This window comes from Procambarus clarkii, chromosome 52, assembly GCF_040958095.1.
Source record: "Procambarus clarkii isolate CNS0578487 chromosome 52, FALCON_Pclarkii_2.0, whole genome shotgun sequence".
NCBI classification, from domain to species: domain Eukaryota; kingdom Metazoa; phylum Arthropoda; class Malacostraca; order Decapoda; family Cambaridae; genus Procambarus; species Procambarus clarkii.
Genome location: NC_091201.1, coordinates 1568703 through 1596202, shown reverse-complemented (window position 1 = coordinate 1596202; position 27500 = coordinate 1568703). Strand labels below are relative to the sequence as shown.

Genomic DNA, 27500 nt, shown 5'->3' with positions numbered 1-27500 from the left:
CCACCCTCGGCCAGGCCAACCCCACCCTCGGCCAGGCCAACCCCACCCTCGGCCAGGCCAACCCCACCCTCGGCCAGGCCAACCCCACCCTCGGCCAGGCCAACCCCACCCTCGGCCAGGCCAACCCCACCCTCGGCCAGGCCAACCCCACCCTCGGCCAGGCCAACCCCACCCTCGGCCAGGCCAACCCCACCCTCGGCCAGGCCAACCCCACCCTCGGCCAGGCCAACCCCACCCTCGGCCAGGCCAACCCCACCTTCACAACCACCACTACCGGCGCCGGACCCTCGCTTCTACCCAACAAGAACAAGGCAGCAATTTAATTCGTAAACAACTTCGAAAAGAATGGAAAATAAGCACAAAGAAAAGTTGCAGATAATACACACAGCAAGCCCAGACCCCATTACCCTCGCCAACCGTCCGATACAAGGTGCGGAAGTCTGCAGTATACACACAGCAAGCCCAGACCCCATTACCCTCGCCAACCGTCCGATACAAGGTGCGGAAGTCTGCAGTATACACACAGCAAGCCCAGACCCCATTACCCTCGCCAACCGTCCGATACAAGGTGCGGAAGTCTGCAGTATACACACAGCAAGCCCAGACCCCATTACCCTCGCCAACCGTCCGATACAAGGTGCGGAAGTCTGCAGTATACACACAGCAAGCCCAGACCCCATTACCCTCGCCAACCGTCCGATACAACGTGCGGAAGTCTGCAGTATACACACAGCAAGCCCAGACCCCATTACCCTCGCCAACCGTCCGATACAACGTGCGGAAGTCTGCAGTATACACACAGCAAGCCCAGACCCCATTACCCTCGCCAACCGTCCGATACAACGTGCGGAAGTCTGCAGTATACACACAGCAAGCCCAGACCCCATTACCCTCGCCAACCGTCCGATACAACGTGCGGAAGTCTGCAGTATACACACAGCAAGCCCAGACCCCATTACCCTCGCCAACCGTCCGATACAACGTGCGGAAGTCTGCAGTATACACACAGCAAGCCCAGACCCCATTACCCTCGCCAACCGTCCGATACAACGTGCGGAAGTCTGCAGTATACACACAGCAAGCCCAGACCCCATTACCCTCGCCAACCGTCCGATACAACGTGCGGAAGTCTGCAGTATACACACAGCAAGCCCAGACCCCATTACCCTCGCCAACAGTCCGATACAAGGTGCGGAAGTGTGCAGTATACACACAGCAAGCCCAGACCCCATTACCCTCGCCAACCGTCCGATACAAGGTGCGGAAGTCTGCAGTATACACACAGCAAGCCCAGACCCCATTACCCTCGCCAACAGTCCGATACAAGGTGCGGAAGTGTGCAGTATACACACAGCAAGCCCAGACCCCATTACCCTCGCCAACAGTCCGATACAAGGTGCGGAAGTGTGCAGTATACACACAGCAAGCCCAGACCCCATTACCCTCGCCAACAGTCCGATACAAGGTGCGGAAGTGTGCAGTATACACACAGCAAGCCCAGACCCCATTACCCTCGCCAACAGTCCGATACAAGGTGCGGAAGTCTGCAGTATACACACAGCAAGCCCAGACCCCATTACCCTCGCCAACAGTCCGATACAAGGTGCGGAAGTCTGCAGTATACACACACTCAAGATCAATACTACAAGTATAACAATACGGGTAAAGGACATATTAAACAAAGCAACAACAGCCTTGAAAATACCGAGGAGTCCGAAGCCTCAGAACACACACACAGCTTCACCTATACAAGGCTCTAGTACGGCGGCATCTAGAGTATCCCCCAGTACCACTACACACCTTAAAGAAAACTAACATGCAGAAACTGCAAGCAGTGTAAAATAAGGCGCTAAGGAGAGCAGCCAAACACCGTCCACCATATGATCAGACAATCCAGGAGCTCCAGGAACTCCTGAACACACAGCCACTAAACACCAGACTACAGCACCAAGCCATCAGGGTGTGGAGCACCATCCAAATGTTAGAGGACCCAATGTTAGAAACATTACTCCAAGATGAGACGCCCCACTCCCACAGCTGGTGGCCCAAGATGAGACGCCCCGCTCCCACAGCTGGTGGCCCAAGATGAGACGCCCCACTCCCACAGCTGGTGGCCCAAGATGAGACGTCCCACTCCCACAGCTGGTGGCCCAAGATGAGACGCCCCACTCCCACAGCTGGTGGTCCAAGATGAGACGCCACACTCCCACAGCTGGTGGCCCAAGATGACACGTCCCAGTCCCACAGCTGGTGGCCCAAGATGAGACGCCCCACTCCCACAGCTGGTGGCCCAAGATGAGACGCCCCACTCCCACAGCTGGTGGCCCAAGATGAGACGCCCCACTCCCACAGCTGGTGGCCCAAGATGAGACGCCCCACTCCCACAGCTGGTGGCCCAAGATGAGACGCCCCACTCCCACAGCTGGTGGTCCAAGATGAGACGCCCCACTCCCACAGCTGGTGGCCCAAAATGAGACGCCCCACTCCCACAGCTGGTGGCCCAAGATGAGACGCCCCGCTCCCACAGCTGGTGGCCCAAGATGAGACGCCCCACTCCCACAGCTGGTGGCCCAAGATGAGACGCCCCACTCCCACAGCTGGTGGCCCAAGATGAGACGCCCCACTCCCACAGCTGGTGGCCCAAGATAAGACGCCCCACTCCCACAGCTGGTGGCCCAAGATGAGACGCCCCACTCCCACAGCTGGTGGCCCAAGATAAGACGCCCCACTCCCACAGCTGGTGGCCCAAGATAAGACGCCCCACTCCCACAGCTGGTGGCCCAAGATAAGACGCCCCACTCCCACAGCTGGTGGCCCAAGATAAGACGCCCCGCTCCCACAGCTGGTGGGCCAAGATGAGACGCCCCGCTCCCACAGCTGGTGGCCCAAGATGAGACGCCCCGCTCCCACAGCTGGTGGCCCAAGATGAGACGCCCCGCTCCCACAGCTGGTGGCCCAAGATGAGACGCCCCACTCCCACAGCTGGTGGCCCAAGATGAGACGCCCCACTCCCACAGCTGGTGGCCCAAGATGAGACGCCCCACTCCCACAGCTGGTGGCCCAAGATGAGACGCCCCACTCCCACAGCTGGTGGCCCAAGATGAGACGCCCCACTCCCACAGCTGGTGGCCCAAGATGAGACGCCCCACTCCCACAGCTGGTGGCCCAAGATGAGACGCCCCACTCCCACAGCTGGTGGCCCAAAATAAGACGCCCCACTCCCACAGCTGGTGGCCCAAGATGAGACGCCCCACTCCCACAGCTGGTGGCCCAAGATGAGACGCCCCACTCCCACAGCTGGTGGCCCAAGATGAGACGCCCCACTCCCACAGCTGGTGGCCCAAGATGAGACGCCCCACTCCCACAGCTGGTGGCCCAAGATGAGACGCCCCACTCCCACAGCTGGTGGCCCAAGATAAGACGCCCCACTCCCACAGCTGGTGGCCCAAGATGAGACGCCCCACTCCCACAGCTGGTGGCCCAAGATGAGACGCCCCACTCCCACAGCTGGTGGCCCAAGATGAGACGCCCCACTCCCACAGCTGGTGGCCCAAGATGAGACGCCCCACTCCCACAGCTGGTGGCCCAAGATGAGACGCCCCACTCCCACAGCTGGTGGCCCAAGATGAGACGCCCCACTCCCACAGCTGGTGGCCCAAGATAAGACGCCCCACTCCCACAGCTGGTGGCCCAAGATGAGACGCCCCACTTGGGAAAAAAAGGGACACACAAAATAGCGAAGAGCCCAAACACTATTGCTTGCCAACATGATGCTAATTACTATGCTGAGCATGATCTTGAGATGAGCCAGCTACACTTGGGGCAATAAGACACCCACACTTAGAGCGAACTTAAGACCCTGATGTAATCATCACGAAAGCCAGATAATGATATTAAAGACAAGAATGACACAATTCCCCAGATAATACAACATAGAACCCATACTGACCGAATGAGAACACAGAACCCATACTGACCGAATGAGAACACAGAACCCATACTGACCGAATGAGAACACAGAACCCATACTGACCGAATGAGAACACAGAACCCATACTGACGGAATGAGAACACAGAACCCATACTGACCGAATGAGAACACAGAACCCATACTGACCGAATGAGAACACAGAACCCATACTGACCGAATGAGAACACAGAACCCATACTGACCGAATGAGAACATAGAACCCATACTGACCGAATGAGAACATAGAACCCATACTGACCGAATGAGAACACAGAACCCATACTGACCGAATGAGAACATAGAACCCATACTGACCGAATGAGAACACAGAACCCATACTGACCGAATGAGAACACAGAACCCATACTGACCGAATGAGAACACAGAACCCATACTGACCGAATGAGAACACAGAACCCATACTGACCGAATGAGAACATCCCCAGAGTTCGGTCCACTACACATAACTCTCCGACCCCTCACAGTCTTCAAGAGAGAACAACAGCCTTGTTGACCAGACCTCTAACCAGGAGGCCTGGTCAGAGACTGGGCCACAAGGCCGTTGAGCCCTGGAACCAGTAATGGGTAGACAACACGTAAGGCCGCTCACGTTCCAGAAATTTCCATTCATGTTATTCCAACATATTAGAAACAGTTCTTAATAGAAAGACTTTTGACTTAATTCATGGACGCTTTTGATAAAGTGTCTCAAGGCCAGATTCACGAAGCAGTTACGCAAGCACTTACGAACCTATTCATCTTTTCTCAATCTTTGGCGGCTTTGTTTACAATTATTAAACAGTTAATGAGCTCCGAAGCACCAGGAGGCTGTTTATAACAATAACAACAGTTGACTGGCAAGTTTTCATGCTTGTAAACTGTTTAATAAATGTAACCAAAGCCGTCAAAGATTGAGGATAGACGTACACGTTCGTAAGTACTTGCGTAATCGCTTCGTGAATCTCGCCCCAGATCTGTTTGCTTGTTTAAGAATAAAACAATGTTCTTCACCTACATGTTGGACCTGTTGAGCTCATTCACATAATGTAATTATGTACTTCAACGCGTTATGGGAAGGATAGTTAATCTCACACATTAGAATCCTTACATATGAATAGAAGGGGGGGGGAACTATCAGGGGAAAGCGCCAGGCCATTACGACTGTATAGCACTGGGAAGGGGTCAGGATAAGGATTTGGGATGGGACGGAGGGTAAGGAATGGTGCCCAACCACTTGTGGACGGTGGGGGATTGAACGCCGACCTGCATGAAGCGAGACCGTCGCTATACCGTTCAGAGTTAACAGCTTAATTTACGTTCTTTAGGAAGGCGAAGTGTTAAGAGTGATGTGAACATGTGCAGATTTAAGAAAAACCTGGGTAAATACTGGTTTTGAAACAGGTTTGTTGATTTCTGAAACACATTAAATGGTAACACATTAAAAGTGGGATTGATGGATTGTTTCAAGCGTAGGTTAGTCGTGGGACAGAGATTGAGGGAGGACATAAACAAGAGCTCTAACGTATAGAGCAACAGAGCCTTCTGCAGTGTCCTCGGCTCTCACGTTCCTTATAGAGCCTTCAGGAAGCCGTCCTGGTGCCCAGCCGATCCTTCCCTGCCAGCTGGCCAGACAGAAGTAAACAAACCCTATTAGGGAAACATTGGGTATTGGGCCACAACACGGGCCTGGCCCAAGTGGCCCAAGTGGCCAGGCTAACAGGCTCCTGCCTTGATTATCCGCGCTTGTTGAATACTGATTACTGGCAGGGGGGGGGGGGGTAGGTGGGTGGAGGTGGGCTTGGTGGGTGGAGGTGGGTTTGGTAATGGTGGGTAGAGGTGGGTTTACCTTGAGTTGTTTCAAGAGTTCTTCTACACCCCGAGCCAGGTCTGGGGCCAGGTTCGACTTGTGAGAGTTTGGTCCACCTGGCTGTTGCTTGGAGCGGCCCGCAGGCCCACATACCCACCACAGCCCGGTTGGTCCACCATGTCGGAAAATCCGACACCATTTAATATATCATACAGACAGATAATAATTTCTGCTGTATTACCAACAAGTTACCCATAGAAAACGTAACTTGTAGTGGAATTACCGTCTAAAGAAAACGGGATATCATCACCACATACTATTATAATTCACCAGCTATTATGGTGGGAATTATTCTTAAATACATTAGTCTTTGGACTTTACCATCATAAAACATCTTATATAAATTAACTTAATTATCAATATTAAAGTAGAGTAAATGTGACCCTTCTATCACGTTCTGAAATCTGGACAATGTAAGCCAGGCGTCAGAGTGAGGAAGGAGGGCAGCCATTGTTTATACTGAGACCAGAGGCTTACACGGGAGCAAATTCGGCTCCTGTTAAATTTACTTGGACGTAGTGTTATGGAACCCAAAGGTGTACCATTGTCAACACGCTGTCTACAAATACAAGTTAAGTGTCTATCCGAAACCCGTTTATCATTCATTTATGGCCATTAATGTCAGGATATAGGGTTAGCCGGTTAGAACGCGAAATCGCCTCATACTAAAGGTAATTAAGCCAGGTCTTTAATGTTCCATGTACTGTATAGTGTTTTCTCTGATATAGCTTGTCATATATAGGATTCTGGCTTCACAGCTAGCGCACTTTTGACAGGTCAAGACGAGGATGCAAGATTATGTGCACCAGTTACTGGGTGATAGAAGCTACCTCAAAGAGGATAATTTGGTGTCTACACTCTAGTTATACCTGGTGGACTAACCTGCTGTACTATAAGAGAAGGAACCTCATCAATGTATGTAGCTATTACTGTAGTTTGATTGGCTGCATATATATTAATTTAATAAACCCCCCCTAATGTGTAGAGGATCGATTTGTGAGATTGAGATTATTGCAGAAATACAGTCCACTTATCATTATACAAATTGCTATCGAAGTATACAAATTAACGTAAATATAAATTCATATAAATTAAATAAATATAAATCTCACAGGTCGGTACCCACACACCAGGCTGTTGCTTGGAGCGGCTCGCAGGCCCACATACCCACCACAGCCCGGTTGGTCCACCAGGCTGTTGCTTGGAGCGGCCCGCAGGCCCACATACCCACCACAGCCTGGTTGGTCCACCAGGCTGTTGCTTGGAGCGGCCCGCAGGCCCACATACCCACCACAGCCCGGTTGGTCCACCAGGCTGTTGCTTGGAGCGGCCCGCAGGCCCACATACCCACCACAGCCCGGTTGGTCCACCAGGCTGTTGCTTGGAGCGGCCCGCAGGCCCACATACCCACCACAGCCCGGTTGGTCCACCAGGCTGTTGCTTGGAGCGGCCCGCAGGCCCACATACCCACCACAGCCCGGTTGGTCCACCAGGCTGTTGCTTGGAGCGGCCCGCAGGCCCACATATCCACCACAGCCCGGTTGGTCCACTAGGCTGTTGCTTGGAGCGGTCCGCAGGCCTACATACCCACCACAGCCCGGATGGTCCACCAGGCTGTTGCTGGGAGCGGCCCGCAGGCCCACATACCCACCACAGCCCGGCTGATCCGGCACTTCTTGCAAGAACTTATCTTAGTGCCTCTTGAATACATCCACGGTTGTTCCAGCAATATTTCTAATGCTTGCTGGGAGGGTGTTGAACAGCTGTGGACCTCTGATGTTCAGTGTTCTCTGATTGTGCCTATGGCACCTCTACTCACTGGGCTTCTGATGTTCAGACAGTGTTCTCTGATTGTGCCTATGGCACCTCTACTCCTCACTGGACCTCTGATGTTCAGTGTTCTCTGATTGTGCCTATGGCACCTCTACTCCTCACTGGGCCTCTGATGTTCAGACAGTGTTCTCTGATTGTGCCTATGGCACCTCTACTCCTCACTGGGCCTCTGATGTTCAGTGTTCTCTGATTGTGCCTATGGCACCTCTACTCCTCACTGGGCCTCTGATGTTCAGACAGTGTTCTCTGATTGTGCCTATGGCACCTCTGCTCTTCACTGGTTCTATTCTGCATTTCCTGCCATATCGTTCACTCCAGTATGTTGTTACTGGCCGTGCTGAAGGCTGAATTGTTGAAGGAGCGACACACAGCCTTCTCACCCTGCCCAGGGTTGGAACCCGGGTCTTGTGGGCAGCGAGGAGAGAGGGAGAGGTCGCTAACCACTACAAGGCAGTAATAGTGCGTGCGTGCGCGCGCACCACCACCCATGTCAATACCAATCTCATTAACCTCTTTACCGAGCCTACAACTTTTACCACCATTAATGCTCGCGCGCGCGCACGCACGGTGGTCAGTTACTGGGAGTGATATAATAGGTATACTACACCACATACTCCATGAAGTATACTACACAGTATGTGAAACATACTCCACCATACACCAAATATACCCCCCACAACATACACCAATGACAACAATCACTTGATTGTCATATGCCCCAACAATGACCACAATTATCATCACAAAACAGGAACATTGATCACAAAAAGCAATTTCATTGATGGACACATTTGGCGGCCACGGAACACATTGGGCTCCACCAAACTTTGTAATTATGCCCCTCTCTAAATGGCAATTTGGGCTAAACCAAAAAATAATTGATTAGTTGCTCCTATATAAACTATTAATATAGTCACTATACAGCATGCTTATAATGAACTTACAATGTTATTAATGAACAATTAACCATAACAATGCAATCACTGCATAGAACTTGTCTCATATATATATATATATATATATATATATATATATATATATATATATATATATATATATATATATATATATATATATATGTATACACACACACACACACCTGGTTGACCAGGCTGTTATATATACTAACAGCCTGGTCAACCAGGCTGTTAGACGCAGCTGCTCGCAGCAGGACGTGAGTCACAGTCTGGTTGATCAGGTATTTACACACTCAATACTGACCGGCCACCACCACTAACTGGCCTCTACAGTTGACAGTTGACAGGTGGAGGACAGTAGACAACTACGCAATTCAATTCTCTCCCTTCTCCAGGAAGAGGCAGCTACGCAGACACCCCCCCACCCCCCCCTCTCACCACCCCCCCCTGCCTCTCACCACCACCAAGCCCCCCCCCCTCATCTTTACCTAGAGGGGCACCCCCCTCTCCACCCCTCCATCTCCCCCCCCCCTCAACCCCACAAGGAAGTGAGCCAGATGCTACGATTAGAACCGTTTGGGGAGGGGAGGGGGGAGATAAAGGGGGGGGGGGGGATTAAGGGCGAGCGGGATGATAAAGGGTTTAAGCTTTGGCACCGGAATGTGAGGCATCTCCAGGGTGGCTGTGGGTAGGGGGGAGGGGAAGGGTAAGGGGGGAGGGGAAGGGTAAGGGGGGAGGGAAGGGTAAGGGGGGAGGGAAGGGTAAGGGGGGAGGGAAGGGTAAGGGGGGAGGGAAGGGTAGGGGGGAGGGAAGGGTAAGGGGGGAGGGAAGGGTAAGGGGGGAGGGAAGGGTAAGGGGGGAGGGTAGGGCTTGCAAGACGCTACAGGAAACTCGAACCTGGCTGGCCTCAGGCTGGGCGTGAGGATCAGAACTCTCAGAACCCTCTACAGGTAAAACCCAGGCATGTACGCCGCGTTGTTAGCACTAACAGGCAAGCACTGTGCCAGACTTCCTCCCCCTCCCCCCCCCCCCCAGGCCCGACGTGTGGCAAGTTACCTGGTGATAACGTGATCGATCAGGGTGTTCCTGCCAGCAGTTCGCATACCCAGGACAACGCTGTCCGCTCCGACGGGTCCCATTGTTACTTGACAAGTAACAACGTACACAAGATTGGTCGCAAACCGATTTTAAAACCCAACCTAACCTAACCTAACCTAACCTAACCTAACCTAATCCAACCTAACCTAACCTAATCCAACCTAACCTAACCTAATCCAACCTAACCTAATCCAACCTAACCTAACCTAACCTAATCCAACCTAACCTAACCTAATCCAACCTAACCTAACCTAACCTAATCCAACCTAACCTAATCCAACCTAACCTAATCCAACCTAACCTAACCTAATCCAACCTAACCTAACCTAATCCAACCTAACCTAACCTAACCTAATCCAACCTAACCTAACCTAATCCAACCTAACCTAACCTAATCCAACCTAACGTAACCTAACCTAACGTAACCTAACCTAACGTAACCTAACCTAATCCAACCTAACCTAATCCAACCTAACCTAATCCAACCTAACCTAATCCAACCTAACCTAATCCAACCTAACCTAATCCAACCTAACCTAATCCAACCTAACCTAATCCAACCTAACCTAATCCAACCTAACCTAATCCTACCTAACCTAATCCTACCTAACCTTACCCAACCTTGTGTCCAATCACACCACAGGAAACTGGTGGGCGGAGATTGGGAGGAATTCACAAGATAGGACTCCACCACATCCCTCCAATCCCTCCCCCCTCCCTCCCCAACACCTGAACTAATACCATAATTGGACGAATCATTGCCAAACCGGCACCACACACCCGCTCATGATGGAGAGGGAGGAGAACTCTCAAAACACCAACCAGAGGTCAACACGGGACATAGCGATTACAGTTACAAACATGTAAGGTCTAGAGTCAAGACATGGAGACATATTGAAAGATTTAAATGACCTGCAAATACGGTCGACAGCAATATTTGGACCATTCACGGCACCCCGCACCAGAGATTACACGGACACACTAACAGTAGAACAGTAGAACAGCGTCACAGTAGAACAGTAGAACAGCGTCACAGTAGAACAGTAGAACAGCGTCACAGTAGAACAGTAGAACAGCGTCACAGTAGAACAGCGTCACAGTAGAACAGTAGAACAGCGTCACAGTAGAACAGCGTCACAGTAGAACAGTGTCACAGTAGAACAGTAGAACAGCGTCACAGTAGAACAGCATAACAGTAGAACAGCGTCACAGTAGAACAGCGTCACAGTAGAACAGCGTCACAGTAGAACAGCGTCACAGTAGAACAGCGTCACAGTAGAACAGCATAACAGTAGAACAGCGTCACAGTAGAACAGCGTCACAGTAGAACAGTAGAACAGCGTCACAGTAGAACAGCGTTACAGTAGAACAGTAGAACAGCGTCACAGTAGAACAGTAGAACAGCGTCACAGTAGAACAGCGTCACAGTAGAACAGTAGAACAGCGTCACAGTAGAACAGTAGAACAGCGTCACAGTAGAACAGTAGAGCAGCGTCACAGTAGAACAGCGTCACAGTAGAACAGCGTCACAGTAGAACACAATCTACTACAATTAGGCACAATCAGAGAGCACTGTATAAACATCAGGGGTCCGCGGTTGTTCAACGTCCTCCCAGCGAGCATAAGAAATATTGCCGGAACAACCGTGGACATCTTCAAGAGAAAACTGGACGGTTTTCTAAGATAAGTTCCGGATCAGCCGGGCTGTGGTGGGTACGTGGCCCTGCGGGCCGCTCCAAGCAACAGCCTGGTGGACCAAACTCTCACAAGTCGAGCCTGGCCTCGGGCCGGGCTTGGGGAGTAGAAGAACTCCCAGAACCCCATCAACCAGGTATCAACCAGGTATTAACAGAACAGCGTCACAGTAGAACAGCGTCACAGTAGAACAGTGTCACAGTAGAACAGCGTCACAGTAGAACAGCGTCACAGTAGAACAGTAGAACAGCGTCACAGTAGAACAGCGTCACAGTAGAACAGCGTCACAGTAGAACAGCGTCACAGTAGAACAGCGTCACAGTAGAACAGCGTCACAGTAGAACAGCATAACAATATAATACCATAACAGTAGAACAGCATAAGAACAGCATAACAGTATAACTGTAGAACAGCATAACAGTATAGCTGTAGAACAGCATAACAGTATAGCTGTAGAACAGCATAACAGGATAACTAGCATAAACTACCGCTACCCCTGACAACCTAACGACCCCCCCCCCAATGTGACCCCTCAAAGACCTAAATGACACCCCTAGCGCCCCCCCCCTCCATCAGACCCCTAACACCCCCTCCTGGCCCCCCAAGCTCTGATCCCAGCCACAACAGTGGTGTGGATCCTTCCGGTGACCGGCGGCGGCGGCGACCCGCTTCCGGACGGGTCCCGGGGCGGGTCCCGGGGCGGGTCCTCTCCCGTGGCGGCCTGACTCATCACTCACTTCCGCTCATTCATCTTTTATCATCACTCTCTGGCTGTGAATGAGTTTACCTATGAGTGTGTGTTATTAGGGAGGGAGGGGGGGGGAGGGGTGGAGGTGCAGGTGGGGGGGGTGGGGGTGCAGGTGGGGGGGGTGGAGGTGCAGGTGGGGTGGGGGGGGGAGGTGCAGGTGGGGGGGTGGAGGTGCAGGTGGGGTGGGGGGGGGAGGTGCAGGTGGGGGGTGCCCCCTACACCCCCCCCCCTCCTCTACCCCCTCCCCCCCCCTCCTACAACTTTCCCCTAGGGCTTCCACGGGGCTTACTGCCAAACTGTCCACCTTCACACACAGCGTGACTACGAGTTATACCTGATCAACCAGGCTGTGATTCGCACGTCAGGGGTGAGAGCAGCCGCGTCCAACAGCCTGGTTGACCAGTCCGGCAACCAGGAGGCCTGGTCGGGGAGCGGGCCGTGGGGACGCTGAGCCCCGGAAGCACCTCCAGGTACCAAGGAGGCTCAGTATCGGCAGCCACCTCGGTGATAGAACTGAAAAGTGGAGTACCACAAGGAAGATTCCCATCCCCCCCCCCCCACACACACACACACACACTTTCAAGATATACACGGCTGACCTCCCCCCCCCCCAAACATGGGGGGATACATTAACCTGGGTTATAGGAGTCTCGAACCGGGGACCCCCAATGCGTGCGCCGTCGAATCGACTGGGCTATGAGTGGTGTTAATAAGGAAAGTTTCCCATATTAAGACTACTTATTCCTGTGCAGGCGATGAGTCACAACGTGGCTAAAGTAAGTTGACCAGACCACACACTAGAAGGTGAAGGGACGACGACGTTTCGGTCCGTCCTGGACCATTCTCAAGTCGACTGTGAACGCCTTCACCTTCTAGTGTGTGGTCTGGTCAACTTACTTATTGCTGTATATACATGAGGAATACATCTTTGAGCCTGCCAGCCAGGTCGATCAAACATGTTACTGACCAACAGCACTAAAGGCAGCAATACTGACCAACAGCACTAAAGGCAGCAATACATCATTGCTGGTGGACCAAACTCTCACAAGTCGAGCCTGGCCTCGGGCCGGGCTTGGGGAGTAGACGAACTCCCAGAACCCCATCAACCAGGTAACCAGGTACATGTCTTAACTAACTTTGAAAAGCTACAGAGAACAACTACAACCTCCTCCCTAACCAACAACCTTCTAACTAACACATTAAACAACACAATACACAACATAAAAGTCAACTCATCCGCTGAATTGACATTACGGTTTAATACTAAGTGTAATAAGTACATTTCCTTACTGTCATACATAGTACATAATTGCACTTATGGGGCTGATACATTTACCTCCCCATTTTTGGAGGAGGGGCTGATTAAAGTATAACCATCGCCTCAGGCTTGGCCGCCCACGGGATGGGTAACAGGCTCGAATCTTACAGGTTCCAGAAGATGAGAGGAAATGTCAGCACTGTGGAGAAATGTCCGACACACCACTGAAACATTATCTATCACAATGCGGAGTTACGAACACAACAGATCACTGAGGGGGGGGGGCTCTGACGGCTGAGTAGACAGCGCTCTGGATTCGTAGTCCTAGAGATCCGGGGATCGATCCCCGGAAACAAATGGGCATAGTTCCTTTCAAGTTGCCAAGTGACACAGTTGCTACGGGCTGCTTCCTGGTTTGTGAGTGATTGAGTGAGAGCAAAAAACAGTCGATTGATTAACAGTTGAGAGGCGGGCCCAAAGAGCCAGAGCTCAACCCCCGCCAAGCACAACTAGGTGAATACTGGAACATTATCTATCACATCACAGACTTACGAGGAATATAAGATTTCAAGTGATCTTTGGCAGCGCAGTTCTCCAGTAACCTGACCTTACTGAGGCGGACATACGAGTCGTAAACACTCATTCACCACCAGAGTAACACTTAAGTGCACCAGCCAGGAGCTTAAGGCCCCCCTACCAATATACCATTAAAACATATATATATACACTTCTACACCTCCCCCCCCTACACACCCTACACAGCCACACCTCCCCCCCCCCCTACACACCCTACACAGCCACACCTCCCCCCCCCCCTACACACCCTACACAGCCACACCTCCCCCCTCCCACGCACCCTACACAGCCACACCTCCCCCCCCCCTACACACCCTACACAGCCACACCCTGCAAGGCTCCCTTCTGTGTAGTGGACAGCAACACTAATGTGTGTGTACCGTCCAGCCCAGCCACTTGGGCTGGACGGTAGAGCGACGGTCTCGCGTCATGCAGGTCAGAGTTCAATCCCTCGACCGTCCATAAGTGGTTGGGCACCATTCCTTCCCACCGTCCCATCCCAAATCCTTATCCCGACTCCTTCCCAGTGGTATATAGTCGTAATGGCTTGGCGCTTTCTCCTGATACACCCCTTTCCCGCCAACCCACGGGACAGATCAACAAACAAATAGCAAAAAGTGTCTTTATATATATATATATATATATATATATATATATATATATATATATATATATATATATATATATATATATATATGTGTGTGTATGTACTCACCTATATGTACTCACCTATATGTGCTTGCAGGATCGAGCATTGACTCTTGGATCCCGCCTTTCTAGCTATCGGTTGTTTACAGCAATGACTCCTGTCCCATTTCCCTATCATACCTAGTTTTAAAAGTATGAATAGTATTTGCTTCCACAACCTGTTCCCCAAGTGCATTCCATTTTTCTACTACTCTCACGCTAAAAGAAAACTTCCTAACATCTCTGTGACTCATCTGAGTTTCCAGTTTCCACCCATGTCCCCTCGTTCTGTTATTATTACGTGTGAACATTTCATCTATTTCCACTTTGTCAATTCCCCTGAGTATTTTATATGTCCCTATCATATCTCCTCTCTCCCTTCTTTTCTCTAGTGTCGTAAGGTTCAGTTCCTTCAGCCGCTCTTCATATCCCATCCCTCGTAGCTCTGGGACAAGCCTCGTCGCAAACCTCTGAACCTTCTCCAGTTTCTTTATGTGTTTCTTCAGGTGGGGGCTCCATGATGGCGCGGCATACTCTAAGACGGGTCTCACGTAGGCAGTGTAAAGCGCCCTAAAAGCTTCCTCATTTAGGTTTCTGAATGAAGTTCTAATTTTCGCCAGTGTAGAGTACGCTGCTGTCGTTATCCTATTTATATGTGCCTCAGGAGTTAGATTAGGTGTCACATCCACTCCCAGGTCTCTTTCTCGAATCGTTACAGGTAGGCTGTTCCCCTTCATTGTGTACTGTCCCTTTGGTCTCCTGTCACCTGATCCCATTTCCATAACTTTACATTTACTGGTGTTAAACTCCAGTAGCCATTTCCCTGACTCCCCTATATGTACTCACCTAGTTGTGTTTGCGGGGACACAAACGTGTCCCCGCAATGTGTGTGTGTGTATGTGTGTGTGTGTATGTGTGTGTATGTATGTGTGTGTGTGTATGTATGTGTGTGTATGTATGTATGTGTATGTATGTGTGTGTGTATGTATGTGTGTGTATGTATGTGTGTGTATGTATGTGTGTGTGTGTGTGTGTGTGTATGTGTGAGTGAGTGAGTGAGCGAGCGAGCGAGTGTATCACGAAAATAAACACGTGATTAAAAATGTGACATTGTCAGACCACGGAGGAAAATTGAAACAAACTACTCCTGAAGATGTATTAATATACGAAAGTACTTAAGGAAATTCCCGTTTCAATTTTCCTCCGTGGTCTGACAATGTCATATATATATATATATATATATATATATATATATATATATATATATATATATATATATATATATATATATATATATATATATATATATATATATACATACATTATATATATATATATATATATATATATATATATATATATATATATATATATATATTACAAGGTTATAACGTCTTAGTGGAGTGAGTTAACAACAGGTGAGAGACGGTTAAGTCCCCAGGAGACAGGCCCCATCCCACCAGGTGACAGGCGATGAACGGGGGGGGGGGACAGTCGTTAGGGGGGGGGGGGATCCATCAAGGGGGGGGGGAAGGGGAGCGGGGAGCAATGTGTGCTCGTCTGGTCAAGCAGACTATTGAACGCGGCTCCACGCACTCTGACGTAATAGTCAAGGTCTGGTTGATCACGCGGCCCGTTATCGCGAGCGGTTCCCTCCAACGTCAAGAGACTGTCGTCCTAAAGTGCCCCCTTATCCTAACCTGCCAGAGGACCCAAAACAGAAAACGGGACAGTACGTCACTTTCGCCAGCCGCTTCCATGTTCTAGTACGACGATTTATGGCCGTAGGTCAGAGTATACGTCAAAATGCGACGGTCTGTTAGGACGGGTTGGACCAAGGGCGCCTGCTGCACCACAACCACCACCAAATGCCAACCACAACAACATCCTGCATCAACACCACAAGTACTAGCCACCCGTCAACCCCGTGGGGTTATACAGTTGTGCCCTGGGGAGCCGGTGGCTGAGCGGTCAGAACACTGGACGCGTGATCCTGTGGTCCCGGGTTCGATCGGGCGCAGGCCAAAACAATGGGCAGAGTTTCTTTCACCCTATGCCCCTGTTACCTAGCAGTAAAATAGGTACCTGGGAGTTAGTCAGCTGTCACGGGCTTCTTCCTGGGGGTGGAGGCCTGGTCGAGGACCGGGCCGCGGGGACACTAAGCCCCGAAATCATCTCAAGATAATCTGGGTGTCTGCTTGGGTGCAGCGTCTGCTGTGGCTGTGAAGACCCGAGAACGGCAGACCTGACCGCAGGGAGCGCAGATAAACGCCGAAGCGGTTGTGTCTGTCAGTGGTGGAGACCTCCTCTGAAGTGTCTTATCCTCCACCTGCCACCTCAGGTCATCCTCGTATTGCTGGAGTTCCTTCTGCACTGTACATCTCCAGGCAGATCTGTCCGCAGCTGTTGTCTCCCAAGTGTTGATGTTCAGCTGCTTGAGGTCGCGTTAGTAGGCGTCTTTGATACGCAGCTGAGGTCTTCCGGTGCCAGTTCTCCATACAAGAGGTCCTTCGGCGTGGCCAGGCTTGACTTGGGAGAGTTTGGTCCACCAGGCTGTTGCTTGGAGCAGCCCGCAGGCCCACATACCCACCACAGCCCGGTTGGTCCACCAGGCTGTTGCTTGGAGCAGCCCGCAGGCCCACATACCCACCACAGCCCGGTTGGTCCACCAGGCTGTTGCTTGGAGCGGCCCACAGGCCCACATACCCACCACAGCCCGGTTGGTCCACCAGGCTGTTGCTTGGAGCAGCCCGCAGGCCCACATACCCACCACAGCCCGGTTGGTCCACCAGGCTGTTGCTTGGAGCGGCCCACAGGCCCACATACTCACCACAGCCCGGTTGGTCCACCAGGCTGTTGCTTGGAGCGGCCCGCAGGCCCACATACCCACCACAGCCCGGTTGGTCCGGCACTCCTTGGAGGAAACTATCTAGTTCCCTCTTGAAGATGTCCACGGTTGTTCCGGCAATATTTCTTATGCTCGCTGGGAGGACGTTGAACAACCGCGGACCTCTGATGTTTATACAGTGTTCTCTGATTGTGCCTATGACACCTCTGCTCTTCACTGGACCTCTGATGTTTATACAGTGTTCTCTGATTGTGCCTATGGCACCTCTGCTCTTCACTGGACCTCTGATGTTTATACAGTGTTCTCTGATTGTGCCTATGGCACCTCTGCTCTTCACTGGTTCTATTCTGCATTTTCTTCCATATCGTTCACTCCAGTACGTTGTTATTTTACTGTGTAGATAAGTATCAAAAGAATAATTATACAAGACCAGTGAGTGATGGTAATTTACTGCCGTCCTCACTTTCACTGAAGACTTTACTGACAAATTCGGCCTTGACGAGTGAGCAGGAAATTAAGGTTCATAGAAAACCAATTACTCTGAACTTTCTTGTGATAATTACAAGTTATTAATTATTAGTGCGTGTTGATAATTAGAGATGTGTTGACCGAACCACACACCAGAAGATGAAGGGACGACGACGTTTCGGTCTATCCAGGAGCCAGATTCACGAAGCAGTTACGCAAGCACTTACGAACCTGTCCATCTTTTCTCAATCTTTGGCGGCTTTGTTTACAATTATTAAACAGTTAATGAGCTGCGAAGCACCAGGAGGCTGTTTATAACAATAACAACAGTTGATTGACAAGTTTTCAAGCTTGTAACCTGTTTAATAAATGTAACCAAAGCCGTCAAAGATTGGGGAAAGAGGTACACGTTCGTAAGTGCTTGCGTAACTGCTTCATGAATCTGGCCCGGACTATTATCAAGTCGATTGTGATGAGACGAGTGAGGCATGAGTCAGGTATGAGAGGTGAGGAGGAGGGAAACCTTAGAGGAAGGTAAGAGATAAGTAAGAGGAAGGCAAGAGGTTTGACTTGTAACCTCAGCCACGTTATTGTAACTTTACCTGAATTACAGATGGCTTTAATTCATTCGGAAAATCACTTCAAATACCCAAGACAAATCAGTTCAAAATAGTATGCCCAAAGATTAATGATAGGACAAATTAACTAGTAGTGAGTACGCCTAGCTAGTAGTGAGTAGGCCTAGCTAGTAGTGAGTAGGCCTAGCTAGTAGTGAGTAGGCCTAGCTAGTAGTGAGTAGGCCTTGTGTGCTCGGAGAGTCTGGGAGGGAGGTTATTATCAGGGGAAAACACCAAGCCATTACGACTATATAGCACTGGGAAGGGGTCAGGATAAGTGGGATGGGACGGAGGAGAAGGAATGGTGCCCCAACCACTTGTGGACGGTCGGGGATTGAACGCCGACCTGCATGAAGCGAGACCGTCGCTCTACCGTCCAGCCCAAGTGGTTGGGATAGGAGAAAAGGAGAAAGATGTGAGAGGAAAGGGAGAAAGGAGAGGAAACAGGGAGAAAAGGAGAAAGAGAGACAGAAGAATATGGGATAATAGAGAAATGTCCCCTAGCCATTACAGGAACAGTAGTAACTGCGGTGGGAAACGCAGTAGCAGCAGGCAGGACCAGGCAGGAGCAGGTAGCAGCAGGCAGGAGCAGGCAGGAGCAGCGTGAGCGAGGTGAACAGGAATGTACATCCGGGTCGACGTTTGAACACACTTAACACGGCCCACCACAGCCCGGCCCACCACAGCACGGCCCACCACAGCACGGCCCACCACAGCACGGCCCACCACAGCACGGCCCACCACAGCACGGCCCACCAGAGCACGGCCCACCACAACCCGGCCCACCACAACCCGGCCCACCACAGCACGGCCCACCACAGCACGGCCCACCACAGCACGGCCCACCACAGCACGGCCCACCAGAGCACGGCCCACCAGAGCACGGCCCACCAGAGCACGGCCCACCACAGCACGGCCCACCACAGCACGGCCCACCACAACCCGGCCCACCACAACCCGGCCCACCACTTAATTTCAGTTGCCCAATCAAAGACTTCTGCCTGCAGGTTTTCAGTGTTTTCTACAGAGACAATTTTCATGCTGATTTTTATATCAGCAAAGGATGACACGAAGCTGTGACCTGTATTGTTGTCTATACCAGAGATAAGAATACGAAAGAGCAAGGGTACAAGGACTGTGCCCCGGGGTACACAGCAGCGGTGCAAGGACTGTGCCCCGGGGTACAGAGCAGCGGTGCAAGGACTGTGCCCCGGGGTACAGAGCAGCGGTGCAAGGACTGTGCCCCGGGGTACAGAGCAGCGGTGCAAGGACTGTGCCCCGGGGTACAGAGCAGCGGTGCAAGGACTGTGCCTTGGGGTACAGAGCAGCGGTGCAAGGACTGTGCCCTGGGGTACAGAGCAGCGGTGCAAGGACTGTGCCCTGGGGTACAGAGCAGCGGTGCAAGGACTGTGCCCTGGGGTACAGAGCAGCGGTGCAAGGACTGTGCCCCGGGGTACACAGCAGCGGTGCAAGGACTGTGCCCCGGGGTACAGAGCAGCGGTGCAAGGACTGTGCCCCGGGGTACAGAGCAGCGGTGCAAGGACTGTGCCCTGGGGTACAGAGCAGCGGTGCAAGGACTGTGCCCCGGGGTACACAGCAGCGGTGCAAGGACTGTGCCCCGGGGTACAGAGCAGCGGTGCAAGGACTGTGCCCTGGGGTACAGAGCAGCGGTGCAAGGACTGTGCCCCGGGGTACAGAGCAGCGGTGCAAGGACTGTGCCCCCGGGGTACAGAGCAGCGGTGCAAGGACTGTGCCCTGGGGTACAGAGCAGCGGTGCAAGGACTGTGCCCCGGGGTACAGAACAGCGGTGCAAGGACTGTGCCCCGGGGTACAGAGCAGCGGTGCAAGGACTGTGCCCTGGGGTACAGAGCAGCGGTGCAAGGACTGTGCCCCGGGGTACAGAGCAGCGGTGCAAGGACTGTGCCCCGGGGTACAGAGCAGCGGTGCAAGGACTGTGCCCCGGGGTACAGAACTTTTCACTGAAAAGCTTATTTTTTTTAAGCTTTATTTTTATTTTTAACTTGATCTTATTTGATTGACTGTCAGTCTCTGCATTCTGTTTGACAAAGTTGAAAATCCAGCGTCCTACTTTACCTGTTATTCCCATTGACCTCATGTTATGGGCTATCACTCCATGGTCACATTTGTCGAACGCCTTTGCAAAGTCTGTGTATACAACATCTGCATTTTGCTTTTCTTCAAAAGCTTCTGTGATTTTGTCATAGTGGTTGAGTAACTGTGACAGACAGGATCTTCCCGCTCTAAATCCATGTTGTCCTGGGTTGTGTAACTCATTATTTTCCATAAAACTGGAGATCTGATTCTTAATCACCCTTTCAAAAACTTTTATTATGTGAGATGTTAGTGCAACTGGTCTATAATTTTTTGCCAAGGCTTTACTCCCCCCCTTGTGCAACGGAGCTATATCTGCAGATTTAAGTGCTGCTGGTATCTCCCCTGTATCCAGGCTCTTTCTCCATATTACGCTGAGTGCTCTCGCTACTGGTACTTTACATTTCTTTATGAATATTGAATTCCATGAGTCAGGCCCAGGAGCTGAGTGCATGGGCATATTGTCAATTTCTCTTTCAAAGTCTTCCGAGTTTGTGGTAATATCCGTTATATTATCTGCAGCTTGAATGTCATTCATAAAGAAGCTGTCTGGGTCATCAATTTTCATGTTGTTTATTGGTGTGCTAAACATAGCCTCATACTGGCTTCTTAGAATTTCACTAATCTCTTTGTTGTCCTCTGTGTACGTACCTTCACTTGTAATTAACGGTCCAATACTGGTCGAGGTTTTGGATTTTGATTTGGCGTATGTAAAGAAATATTTTGTACTTTCTTTATCTCTTGTATAGCTTTCTGTACCAATTCCATTTCCTCAGACTCGTATGATCTTCAGGTTATCTTGAGGTTATTTTGAGATGATTTCGGGGCTTAACGTCCCCGTGGCCCGGTCCTCGACCAGGCCGCCTCTTTGTTGAATACCCCACAAGAAGCAGCCCGTAGCAGCTGTCTAACTCCCAGGTACCTGTTTACTGATAGATAACAGGGGCATCAAGGTGAAAGAAACATTTGGCCCATTTGTCTCCGCCTCCACCGGGGATCGAACCCGGAACCTCAGGACTACGAATCCGAAGCGCTGTCCACCCAGCTGTCAAGCCCCTTCAACGTTTGCTATATTTCTTCCATCTCTCTGTTTAGGTTTATTTTCCTTGCTTGTGATAGTCGTGTCCCCCAGCCCGGTGGCGGGGGGGACCCAGCCAGGTGGCGGGGGGGACCCAGCCCGGTGGCGGGGGGGACCCAGCCCGGTGGCGGGGGGGACCCAGCCCGGTGGCGGGGGGGACCCAGCCCGGTGGCGGGGGGGACCCAGCCCGGTGGCGGGGGGGACCCAGCCCGGTGGCGGGGGGGACCCAGCCCGGTGGCGGGGGGGACCCAGCCCGGTGGCGGGGGGGACCCAGCCCGGTGGCGGGGGGGACCCAGCCCGGTGGCGGGGGGGACCCAGCCAGGTGGCGGGGGGGGACCCAGCCAGGTGGCGGGGGGGGACCCAGCCAGGTGGCGGGGAGGACCCAGCCAGGTGGCGGGGGGACCCAGCCAGGTGGCGGGGGGGACCCAGCCAGGTGGCGGGGGGGGACCCAGCCAGGTGGCGGGGGGGACCCAGCCAGGTGGCGGGGGGGACCCAGCCAGGTGGCGGGGGGGACCCAGCCAGGTGGCGGGGGGGACCCAGCCAGGTGGCGGGGGGGGACCCAGCCAGGTGGCGGGGGGGACCCAGCCAGGTGGCGGGGGGGACCCAGCCAGGTGGCGGGGGGGACCCAGCCAGGTGGCGGGGGGGACCCAGCCAGGTGGCGGGGGGGACCCAGCCAGGTGGCGGGGGGGACCCAGCCAGGTGGCGGGGGGGACCCAGCCAGGTGGCGGGGGGGACCCAGCCAGGTGGCGGGGAGGACCCAGCCAGGTGGCGGGGGGGACCCAGCCAGGTGGCGGGGAGGACCCAGCCAGGTGGCGGGGGGACCCAGCCAGGTGGCGGGGGGACCCAGCCAGGTGGCGGGGGGACCCAGCCAGGTGGCGGGGGGGACCCAGCCAGGTGGCGGGGGGACCCAGCCAGGTGGCGGGGGGGACCCAGCCAGGTGGCGGGGGGGACCCAGCCAGGTGGCGGGGGGGACCCAGCCAGGTGGCGGGGGGGACCCAGCCAGGTGGCGGGGGGGACCCAGCCAGGTGGCGGGGGGGACCCAGCCAGGTGGCGGGGGGGACCCAGCCAGGTGGCGGGGGGGACCCAGCCAGGTGGCGGGGGGGACCCAGCCAGGTGGCGGGGGGGACCCAGCCAGGTGGCTGTGGACCAGCTAGTCAAGACTACTCACAGTGACTGGCCCTCATTATCCCCCCCCCCTCACCCCTGTGAGTGACATTTACAACACCTAACACAAAAGTTGTCAAGAAATGCGTTGTCAGTGGGGGAAAAAACATATGCGGGCAGGTATGCGGGGGATAATGGGGACATGTACTATATAGTGTACATTCTTCAGCCTCTGTCAGCGTGAAAAGTATGTGGGAAAGATGGGGGGGGAGGAGAGTGAGTGAGTGAGTGAGTGAGTGAGTGAGTGAGTGAGTGAGTGAGTGAGTGAGTGAGTGAGTGAGTGAGTGAGTGAGTGAGTGAGGTCCTTTGTCTCTTGTGTAAAGTCTGGGTACTTTCTGGTGGTCCATCACTACATATTGGTACTTTCTGGTGGTCCATCACTACATATTGGTACTTTCTGGTGGTCCATCACTACATATTGGTACTTTCTGGTGGTCCATCACTGCATATTGGTACTTTCTGGTGGTCCATCACTACATATTGGTACTTTCTGGTGGTCCATCACTACATATTGGTACTTCCTGGTGGTCCATCACTACATATTGGTACTTTCTGGTGGTCCATCACTACATATTGGTACTTTCTGGTGGTCCATCACTACATATTGGTACTTCCTGGTGGTCCATCACTACATATTGGTACTTCCTGGTGGTCCATCACTCCTCAGGTGATGGTAGTGGGGCTACAGGTGGTGGTAGTGGGGCTACAGGTGGTGGTAGTGGGGCTACAGGTGGTGGTAGTGGGGCTACAGGTGGTGGTAGTGGGGCTACAGGTGGTGGTAGTGGGGCTACAGGTGGTGGTAGTGGGGCTACAGGTGGTGGTAGTGGGGCTACAGGTGGTGGTAGTGGGGCTACAGGTGGTGGTAGTGGGGCTACAGGTGGTGGTAGTGGGGCTACAGGTGGTGGTAGTGGGGCTACAGGTGATGGTAGTGGGGCTACAGGTGGTGGTAGTGGGGCTACAGGTGGTGGTAGTGGGGCTACAGGTGGTGGTAGTGGGGCTACAGGTGGTGGTAGTGGGGCTACAGGTGGTGGTAGTGGGGCTACAGGTGGTGGTAGTGGGGCTACAGGTGGTGGTAGTGGGGCTACAGGTGGTGGTAGTGGGGCTACAGGTGGTGCTGGTTGGGCTGCTGCTGCTGCCTCCTCCTTGACCTACAGAGATCTTTGCAGTTCCGTGCTGTGTCCACACACTGCTGACAATGCTGTCATTGTTCACAGCAAGACTGACCAACACACTAATGCCACCACTAAGGTGACCACACGCACACGGGCGGGGTAGCCGGCCCACAGCCACCTGGCTTGAACCTGAAAGTAGTTCTAGAAGCACTTGTTCTCCCAGAACCCCTTGTGAGAGCTTGGTCCACAAGGCTGTTGCTGGGAGCAGCCCGCAGGCCCACATATCCACCGCAGCCTGGTTGGTCCGGCACTTCTTGCAAGAACTTATCTAAGTGCCTCTTGAATACATCCACTTTTTGTTCCAGTAATATTTCTAATGCTTGCTGGGAGGGTGTTGAACAGCTGTGGACCTCTGATGTTCAGACAGTGTTCTCTGATTGTGTCTATGGCACCTCTACTCCTCACTTGACCTCTGATGTTCAGTGTTCTCTGATTGTGCCTATGGCACCTCTACTCCTCACTGGACCTCTGATGTTCAGACAGTGTTCTCTGATTGTGTCTATGGCACCTCTACTCCTCACTGGACCTCTGATGTTCAGTGTTCTCTGATTGTGCCTATGGCACCTCTACTCCTCACTGGACCTCTGATGTTCAGACAGTGTTCTCTGATTGTGTCTATGGCACCTCTACTCCTCACTTGACCTCTGATGTTCAGTGTTCTCTGATTGTGCCTATGGCACCTCTACTCCTCACTGGACCTCTGATGTTCAGACAGAGTTCTCTGATTGTGCCTATGGCACCTCTACTCCTCACTGGTTCTATTCTGCATTTCCTTCCGTATCTTTCGTTCTATTTTAGTGTTATCAGTCTCTAATTTTTATCCTCTGCCTTATTTCCTCCTTTATGGAGTGGTGCTATCTCTGCTGTTTTTAGTATGTCAGGGATAACGCCAGTATCTAGGCTTTGTCTCCACAGAATGTGAAGGGCCTGCGAGTTTTTTTCCCAGTTCTTGATGAATATGGAGTTCCAAGAATCCGGGCCTGGTGCAGAGTGCATAGGCATACTGTTTATGGCTTCTTCAAAATCCAGTGGGGATAGGGCGACGTCTGATATATGATTTGATGTTGGTATCATATCCATGAAAAATTCATTTGGGTTATCAATCTTTAATATGTTTAGTGAATCGCTGAAAACAGTCATATTGATTCTTCAGTATTTCTTTGTTGTCATCTGTGAAAGTTCCATCTCCCTTTTGCAGGGGCCCGATACTAGATGTGGTTTTTGATCTTGATTTTGCATGAGGGGAAAAAATCTGATTTCTATTTCATTGTTGGCCTTTGCTCTCTGTCTCCCCTTGGATTGTGTTTATTTTAGCTTTAGTTCAATCATTTCTATTTCTATATCTAGCCTTGGTCGTCGTTCTTGAGATAAGGTGTGACTCAAGTTGTTCCGCGATTCGTTTTCTTCGCCTATAAGAAAATAGCGGGAGAGATCTCTGAATTAGAGGGAATACAGAGAACATATACGGCACGCATAGACACGATAAAACATTTAAACTATTGGGACCGTCTCAAAGCTCTCAAAATGTACTTTCTGGAAAGGAGACGAGAAAGGTATCAAATAATATATACATGGAAGATACTGGAGGGCCAGGTCCCAAATTTGCACAGTACAATAACAACATACTGGAGCGAAAGGTACGGAAGGAAATGCAGAATAGAACCAGTGAAGAGTAGAGGTGCCATAGGCACAATCAGAGAACACTGTCTGAACATCAGAGGTCCAGTGAGGAGTAGAGGTACCATAGGCACAATCAGAGAACACTGTCAGAACATCAGAGGTCCACAGCTGTTCAACACCCTCCCAGCAAGCATTATAAATATTGCTGGAACAAAGGTGGATGTATTCAAGAGGCACTTAGATAAGTTCTTGCAAGAAGTGCCGGACCAACCGGGCTGTGGTGGGTATGTGGGCCTGCGGGCCGCTCCCAGCAACAGCCTGGTGGACCAACCAGGCTGTAGTGGGTATGTGGGCCTGCGGACCGCTCCCAGCAACAGCCTGGTGGACCAACCAGGCTGTAGTGGGTATGTGGGCCTGCGGACCGCTCCCAGCAACAGCCTGGTGGACCAACCAGGCTGTAGTGGGTATGTGGGCCTGCGGACCGCTCCCAGCAACAGTAGAGAGCTGGTAGGACCAAGCTCTCAGACCTGACCCAGGGCCACAGGCTCGAGAAGAAAAACTCTCAGAACCCCATCCAGGTACAATCCAGGCGAGCCAGCCGGCCACAACCACGAGGTGTGTCAACAGGTGGGATGGTGTAGCCAAGAATTTATTGGAAGACTTGAGAGTGGGACTGCGAGCGGCGTCACCCAACAGTGTGGTGGATCAGAGCCCGGGCCGCAGTGACACGCAGGGAGGTAAGTGGACCACTATGTATTGAGGGTGGCAGGAGGCCCAGCTGATGCGGGTGTGGGGGGTAGGCATGTGTGTGTGTGGGGGGGGGGGTGGTAGGCAGGTGTGTGTGTGGGGGGGGTGGTAGGCAGGTGTGTGTGTGGTGGGGGGGAGGGAGGTATGTGTGTGTGGGGGGGGAGGTATGTGTGTGTGGGGGGGGAGAGGCATGTGTGGTGGGGGGGGGGGAGAGGCATGTGTGGTGGGGGGGGGGAGAGGCATGTGTGGTGGGGGGGGAGAGGCATGTGTGGTGGGGGGGGGGAGAGAGGCATGTGTGGTGGGGGGGAGAGAGGCATGTGCGGTGGGGGGGGAGAGAGGCATGTGCGGTGGGGGGGGGGGAGAGGCATGTGCGGTGGGGGGGGAGAGGCATGTGCGGGTGGGGGGGGAGAGGCATGTGCGGTGGGGGGGGAGAGGCATGTGCGGTGGGGGGGGGAGAGGCATGTGCGGTGGGGGGGGGAGAGGCATGTGCGGTGGGGGGGGGAGAGGCATGTGCGGTGGGGGGGGGAGAGGCATGTGCGGTGGGGAGGGGGGAGAGGCATGTGCGGTGGGGAGGGGGGGAGAGGCATGTGGGAATGGGGGTGAGATAGGCATGAGGTATAGTAGTACATGGGAGAAATCCCCCCCCCCCCATGGCATGCCCCCCTCACCACGTCATGCCCCCCGCCCCCCCCCCCCCCCCCCCCACAATTCTCAAGGTACCACTCTTGGCTCCCCTACCACACTGCTTTCAGCTGCCAAACGCAGGACAGCTTACACCCGTCTGGGCAGGGAGGGGGCGGGGGGGGGGAGGATACTGCCTAGTCTACCCTTGGTTTACTGTGAAGAGTGATACAGCAGTGTTGCTTAATTCTTGGTTTACATGCGGGCGGCTTCAAGCAACAGTCTTTCAGATCATGTTTTCACACAAGACCAGCCTCCCCCCGGGCCAGGTGTACAGGGTGGGTGGCGGTGGGTGGTGAGGGAGCACACCCACCCACTGGGGTGCCTGGACGTTACCTTACAGG

General features: G+C 52.8%; 1 protein-coding gene across 1 annotated transcript in view; it reads left to right on the top strand.

Annotated features, from left to right (window-relative positions):
• The window catches only part of LOC138352014 (uncharacterized), an 82640-nt gene that overhangs the window by 30175 nt on the left and 24965 nt on the right, over positions 1 to 27500 (top strand). The window contains exon 3 of the mRNA XM_069304184.1: positions 389 to 1618. Coding sequence (XP_069160285.1) covers positions 389 to 1618 — 1230 coding nt within the window. The remainder of the gene's footprint in view (positions 1 to 388; positions 1619 to 27500) is intronic.